We start from the raw sequence: 7,647 nt of genomic DNA, 5'->3' as shown, positions 1-7,647 counted from the left end.
TAAGAAAAAAAACAACTTTCTTTTCCCAACCCAATTATCTATAACCAAAAATCATCTTTCCCAAAAAATTATCTAATCACAAAAATTATCTTTAAAAAAACCAAAATTTTTAATTTCACAACCCAACTTTCATTTCCCCAAACCCAACCTCATTCCCCAAACCCAACTTACATTTTCCCTTTAAATAATTTTGGAAAAAAAAATTTTAAATATTTCGGGAAAAAAAAAATGAAGGCCCAATAAAAAGTTTAAAAAACGGGGAAAAAAATTCTGGGGATAACGACATGAATCTAGAAGTCACCTGTCGTTTGTAAAATTAAATTTGTATCCCTTGGGACAAAAAAAAGTTTCTTCCCATCGGAAAAGCTGTTACCCAACTTGTACTTTTCCTGAATACGGGGGCTTGAAATTTTGTTGGTTGAAAATCGTGGAAGCCCCCCCTTTAAGGCCCCTTTCCTGGTAGAATAAGAAAAATTCGATTAAATTTTCAATGTAGTTTGAAAGAATAATGTTTTTTTTTTAAATTTTTTTTTTAAAAATTTTTTTAATTAGTATTAAAGCTAGTTATAAAAAATTAATAATGCCCCAAATCATTAAATTAAAATTACACACCCCCCCATTTTACTTAATCAGTCTGAAAGGATTTTTAAAAAACCCCGGAACCTTTTTTATTTCATCCCTTTAAAGGAAAGTAACAATTGCTGAAACCTTTGGATAGAATTTGGGTCTACGTAAAGCACTTTCCCCATTTTCACTTTTAAAAACCCCCATTCACGGAGGTCAGATAAAATTTCAACACAACCAAAAAAAATTGGTTTTTTAAAGCGCAAATCCATAAACGTGCTCAAAGCGTTTTAAAAGTGGCCCGGGCCCCGAACATGTAAAAATGTGGCGAGCAGGGGCCTGTTTGGGATAATGGCCTTTTCCAAGGAAAAAATATGTGCCCCAAAAGGCGAACCCGGCCCTTTCCCCAATCTAAAACGGGTCTACATTGACCACAAAACGCAAAACCCGGGGAAAATATCTTTTTTAAAAAAATTTTCACGGGTTTTAGTTTGATATTCTTTGGTCTTGAAGGACATTTTTTGTTACTGCCCCAAGATTTGTCCCCTTTAATTCCACACCCCTTTGTGGGTGCCGAAAAGGTGAAAAAAAAAATTTTTAAAATCTTGAGCTTGAAACCGAACAATTTTATAAAAATTTTATAGGCTTTTCCTAAATCCAAGGAATTTTTGTACTTTTCAAAATTGGTAAAATGTTTTAAAAAGAAAAAGTCATAGAATTTTTTTTAAACCTAAAAATGTAAACATTTAGAACATTACTTTGTTTATTTCCCCTTTTTTAATTTTTCGAAAAATTAAAAGGAGGGTTAAAATTCCCCGGGGTATTGGTATGTCAGGTTAGGGGATATTAAAAAAGGTTAAACAAACGCAACATTTAAAAAGTAAGGTCGAAAATATTGTATTTAATTTTTCTTTCTTAATGGGAAAAAATCTTATCGTCGGGCCCTTTTTTTACACCGGGGACAAAGAACATGTGAGAAAAAATTTTTCAATGGATTAATCAGCAAACCCCCCCCGCTAACGTTTTTTCCCCCGGGACTTTTCCCCCATGCCTTTTTATAATTTTTTTGAACAAAATTTGACATATACAAAGAATTTTTTTTTTTTAAATTTTTTATGTAGTTGAATAAAATTATAATGTACATGTCCTTTTAAATACTTTTTTTCCAATTTTGAAAAGTAGCAAAAATTCCCGGATTTAGTGGTTAAAGCACAATGAAGTCAAATCGCCTTTGTCCAAAGGTGGTTATGCCCCCTGAACACAAAGCCCACAAATTTTTGTTGTTGTTGATTTTTGACTTTTAAACAATCCCTAAATCATTATTCAGCAAGATTGTTATAAAAAAATTAAATGAATAAGATTTAAATTAAAAGGGGAAAAATTTATTTAAAAATAAGACCGTCCATCTTACAAACCTATTCCCTCCCTGAAACTGTCAAAATATAAAAAACCTATCAATTTCATATTTTCCTCAATTCTCGTTTTATCAATTTCTTGTTTTTTCTGCATTTAAATTTTTGCATATTTGATGTTTTTATTTAAAACCTTTTCGTACAGAATTTTAATTTTGTTTAGTTGGCAATGCCAACACCCAAACCCCCCCCCTTGAATATTTAACTCCCCCAATCCAAGGGTATAATTGGGGGGCTGTAATAAAGGAGTCCCCAAAAATTTTAGTTTGAACTTCGTTAAAAAGTCACTTCTTTCTTTTCCTAAAAGGAGTAAATAAAAAAGGGAAAAAACCCTTTTAATTTACCACCCAACCCTGATGTGATTTACCCCTCGGTCTTGTCCCCTGTTAAAAATTTTTAAAGTCAACGTTTATTTTAAAATTTTTTTAAAATAAAAAGTTTTTTTTTTCTAAAATGTTTTGAAAATTTGGATTGATTTAATTAAAATTATTTAATTACAACCAAATATTGCCCATCGTCTCAAAACGTGTTAGTCTGAACGAGCAATGTTTAAAAGGGCCCGAATTTAAGTTAAACGGGAAAAAAATAAAATTGTTCATTGAACCTAAAATAGGTATCCATTTCCTAATAAAAATAAAACTAACCAAGTTGATTTCCCTGGTTAAAAATTAATTTTTTTAAAATTTAACCAACCGAAAACCCCGTTTTGGGGAAGGGTGCATAACGTACCCAAGAGAAATTTTTGGGGGCCCAATAATCGTGCTAGATCCCCTCGTTTCGTACTGATTCTTGGGTGCAACGAATTTTTTTTGGTTTCCCCGTCCACCAGGGGTATATTGAATTGGGGTTTGGTCTGTTGATATGGGGAAAATTTTACTTTGGACCCCGCAAACCAAAGGATAAAAACCTGCGAATGCCAACCCCCCTTTTAAAAAACCCCTTTTTAAAGACCAAAAACCCTTTTTTAGGACAAAAACCCGTATTTTGGGACAAAACTGTTTTTAGGCCCAAAAAACCGTATTTTTGGGAAAAAAACCCTGTATTTTGGACAAAAATGTTTTTTTTGGAAAAAAACCCGTTTTTTTAGGAAAAAAAAACCCTATTTTAGGCAAAAACCGTATTTTGGAAAAAAAAAATGATTTTGGGGCAAAAACCTGATTTTGGACAAAAACCGGTTTTTTGGAAAAAAACCCTGATTTTGGGAAAAAAAAACCCGTATTTTGGAAAAAAAATTTATTCCTGGCCCCCCTGCAAAATCGATTCAACACGAAAAAATGCAAGGCAAATTTTCTCAAGAAATGACAGAAAGACCAAAAAAAAAAGTTTTCTGCAAAAAACTTTTGTTGTTTTTTTAATTTGTATTTTACTTAAAACCAAACCCTATTTTTATGATAAAACCTTCCCTATTTTTGGGAAAAAAAACCATACAGAATACGGGAAAAACCCCACTGGTTGGTCTTCTGATGTTGTTGTCAATCTAACCTTCTGAAAGAGGGATCACTCGGGTCATGGGTTTTTTGGTTAAATTTTAAAATGAAAAATATCAAAAAAATGAAATTTTTACATCATTTACACAGATTAAAAAAGTTTAAGTTTCCCCTTTTTTTGGGGCCAAAGGAACCTAATTCCCCTTTCTACAGTATAGTACCGTAGGTCTTTGTTTTAACTCTTACCGTATCCCCTTAAGCCTTTGCGGGACCCCACCCGCCGGTGAAGTATTGTTTGTAAAATGCTTACCCCCCCCCAAAAAACAAAGTTGGGAAAATTTTTACAATATTTTTTTCTTACCTGCCATTTATGCTTAACATTGTTGACTTTTGTGCAGTTTATTTTTGTTATTTTATTTTTTTTACGAAAATCAAAAATTCATCAACAAGTGGAAAGAAATTTGTATAAGCAATTGAAAAAATTTTGAAACCCAAGAAGATTTATAATCTAAAAATTAATAGTGGGGTGGTGTATTGGAGAAAAATAAAAAAAAAATTTTTAACCTTTTTGTTTGACAATTCAAACTTTTCTTAATATAGCCCCAAGGCACCCTGCAGGGGGGAAACTAAATAAAAAGCGGGAAGTAAAGAATCCCATTAAATTAAACAGGGCCTTTTTAAACTAATGATTACCCGAAAAAAAACCCAATTTTCTTTAATATTAAAATTTAAACCAAATCCAAAGGCAATATGATCGTTGTCCAAAATGGTTTTTTGTCAGTATAAAATGAACTGAAAATTGAATTAAGATAAGAAAAAAAATTTGGGCTATTTTTATTTCTTTTATGAGAAGAATATTTTTTTTTAATTTAAAAAAAAAAAACCCAATTGAGCATTCATACCCCCTAAATAGTTAAAAAGGGTTTACAAGGATCCCAAGCCCAAAAGTAACACCCAACAGTTAATGAAACAGGACGCCCGTTAGGCAATTTTACAAATTTTTTTGGACGAACAACCTGTTAACAGCATTTAATCCTTTTTAAAACCCGAATACAGTGAGAGAATGCTGTAAAGGGGAATTTCCAAAGGGCTAACTATGCCTGCTCAAAACCCTCTCACATTTTGGTCATTTCGCTTTAAAAAGTATTTTAACATCTGGTTACTTGAGATGACTATACTTTACTATGTGAAAAACTTTTCCAAATGGGAAAAGGTGGGAATCGGAGCCTCCCTTCCAAAAACTCGTCAATATAAGTTTAAAACAAAAAAATTAAAAAATTATGCCCTTCCCAACGACATCATAAGATATGTTTGCCTAGGCATTCTGAAGGAAAAAGAAATTTTCCCCAAAAAAGATGGATGTAAAAGAATCACCATGTTGTCCAAAAATGAGCAATTAGGGGTTAATAATTTTGCCCAAGTAAAAAAACAAATGCCTAAGCGGGGCTCGAGCCTGGGGCCTTTTGGGTCAAAGTGAAGGCTTTTTCCACTCCCCCCTCACCCCCAAATTTTAAACTAGTTATCTAAAAATCCCGATGAAGCGTTTTTAAGCAGGCTTTTTTTAAAAAAATTTTTTTTTTTAATTCCCTAAATAATAAGAAAAATGGGGGAGGGAAGAAGATTGGTAAGTAGATTTTAAAATCTTACTTTTTTTTTAAATTTTGGGGGCAAAAATCGGGGGGTTTATGTTCAATAGCAAGCTAATGTTTTTAAAGGGTTTCACAAAGATTTACCCCTTGACAACATTTAAATGTACCTTGAAGCTCGAAGAAATAAAAACAATTAAATTAATTAAAATTTACTTTCATAAAAAAAACAGATAAAATGGATGTTTGGGTAGTTTTTTAAGATCTTAACTTTAAAAACGACTACCACATTCTCATTATCTGTTGTTTCATTATCCTGCTTTGTTGGGGGGAAAACCCGAAAGTCCTTTTTTTTTTTCTTTAATTACATTGAACACATTTAATTTACTTGTTATTTATCATTTAAAACTGAGAAATTTTGACGCTATAAAAAATTTACTTTACAATTGTAAAACATATCTACACAGGAGGACATAATTTTCGATAAAATTATCCAAACCCTCCCTACCACAAATGTGCGTCGTTTATTTTGAAGCGCAATGAATTAATTGGTTAGAGGGGACACTGTATTGTTCTGTCTAGAAGACGGCTTTCATTCATTCAACCTTTGGCGCATGGGGTTAGTAGGTATGACACTCACTTTCGGTGGAAGGCCCTGGTTCGAGCCCCTCGGGCCAAAAGCGGGCCCTTTGGGAAAAAGACCCCTTATATATTCTCTAAACGTCCTAGGTGTAAACTGCCGTCAACCAGGTTGCCTCTTGGGAAAAAAATTTGTAAATCCCCTAACAGTCGTTTGTCTGTTTAATTGTTCGTGTTGCTGTTGGAGAGACCCTTGTTAAAGCGTTTGAGCCTTTAGTGGATATTGCGTATAAAAAAGCTTAGCTAGTTTTTTTCCTTAAATCAGAAGAGCACTATCCTCAAAAAAGCGGCGTTGTACTTTCCTCCCTGTTTATTGCCCATTGATTTTAAGGGTTTTTTAGGACAAATTTTTCCCATTGATTTCCCTTTTTTCTTTGACTCCTCGAACCGTTAGAACGTCGAAAACTCTCTCAAGATACCTTTTGATCAAAAAAAACATTTGAAATCAAATGAAAAAAAAAAATTTTAAAAAAAAAAAATGTGTAGTTTAAAAAATACTTAAGTGTTATATAAGGATAGAGGGGGATACAATTATTTGAATATTTCATATGTTAAAAAAATAAAATTTATCAAAAAAAATTCAAAAATTAACTTTATTCTATTTTTACAATTAAAATGTTCTTATCAAAAACCCCATGTTGTAATACTTTCCTTTATGGTCACCGTTTTAAGCGACGGGGGCGAATGATGGAAATTTGGGTGTGGGCGACAGTGTGAGTTGGGACAGAGAAGAAGAGAGATAGAATAGAAGAGAAAGAGAGAAAAAGAGGAGAGAGAGAGGGGTTAAAGGGAGAGGGGAGTTTTTAGAAGAGAGAAGGAAAAAGAGAGAGTATTTTAACTAAATTTGTTTGAAGGGTTTTTTACGGGCTTGCCACTATTTGGATAGTATTAAGGGGTTGTAGAGGTGGCGTTGATGGTTAAGTATTGCAGGGTGGTGATGCGATGGGGGGGTTAGAGATGATGATTAATGGTGGGTTTTAGTTGTGGTGGGAAGGATTGTTGTGGATTTTTGAATATTGGGGGTAGGTTGGTGATGTTGTTGTAGCATATGATGGGGCGGTGATGGGGTGGTTGTTGTGTAGTGGGGGTAGGGAGGGTGAGTGGGGTTGTATAGTGGGGGTAGGGATGGTGTGTGGTTGTAGTATGGTGGTTTTGTGATGGTTGTAGTCGTAGAAATTTTGGATGTAGTGGTGAGGGGGTTGTAGTTGAATAGTAGCAGTGTGATGATGTGATTGGTGGTGGTTTTAGTTTTTGTGGTATGTGTAGTGTGGTGGGGTTGGGTTGTGAATATGGTATGAGGTGATGTGGTTGACGGTTTGGACTGAGTGGTAATGATGAAAGAGTGGGGGTTTTAGCAGTATGGTAGGGTGGTTGTATATATGATGATGATTTTGGGGGTCTGGTGGTTTGTTCGTAGTAGTGCGTGGGGATGTTTTGATGATGATGTGGTGGGGGTTGTATTGTAGGATAATAAGATGATTTGGTGGTTGGTTGTATTTTTATGATGGAGGGGGGGGTGGGGGGGGTACCTTGGAACAATTTTAAACCCCACCGGGAATTTGCGGAAGTTGGGGCCCCCCCTAACCCGGTTTTTTTTCTCCCGACCGGACTTTTTTTCCGGTGAAAAAGGAGCTTTGGATCATGAATATTTATTGATTGTATAATTTTCAGTTCTTGGATGCTAAAACTCCCCCTAGTTTACTATTGAAAAACCCCTTTTAAATTTCCCCAGAAGAATTGTCAATTTTGGGTCCAGTTCAACATAAAATTAGTACAAAAAAACCAAAAAACTTCTTGAAAATTAAATTTTACATCAAATGGTAATTTTAATCATTTTGAAATTGAAAGGGGATGCAAAAATAAAAAAACAAGATTTGAGAGAAATGAAGGTCAAGGACAAATAAATTTACAGTGTTTTTCATTGTGATTAAGGCTAACATGTTAATTTCACCCCCCTTTTAAAGGTTACCACCAAACCTTCAGGAGAGAAAATAAAGTGAGAGATTTCATATATAAGGG

General features: G+C 33.9%; 1 protein-coding gene across 1 annotated transcript in view; it reads left to right on the top strand.

The window, feature by feature from the left end:
* Positions 1-7,350, top strand: part of LOC144956326 (uncharacterized) — a 16,094-nt gene extending 8,744 nt beyond the window's left edge. The window contains exons 5-6 of the mRNA XM_078886823.1: positions 4,723-4,823; positions 7,300-7,350. Coding sequence (XP_078742949.1) covers positions 4,723-4,823; positions 7,300-7,350 — 152 coding nt within the window. The remainder of the gene's footprint in view (positions 1-4,722; positions 4,824-7,299) is intronic.
* The last annotated feature ends 297 nt before the right edge of the window (positions 7,351-7,647 follow it).

This window comes from Berghia stephanieae, chromosome 11 (genome assembly GCF_034508935.2).
Source record: "Berghia stephanieae isolate SIO BIC M18660-M18661 chromosome 11, UCSD_Bste_1.3, whole genome shotgun sequence".
In the NCBI taxonomy this organism is placed as follows: Eukaryota; Metazoa; Mollusca; class Gastropoda; order Nudibranchia; family Aeolidiidae; genus Berghia; species Berghia stephanieae.
This window is presented reverse-complemented; position numbering and strand designations above follow the sequence as displayed.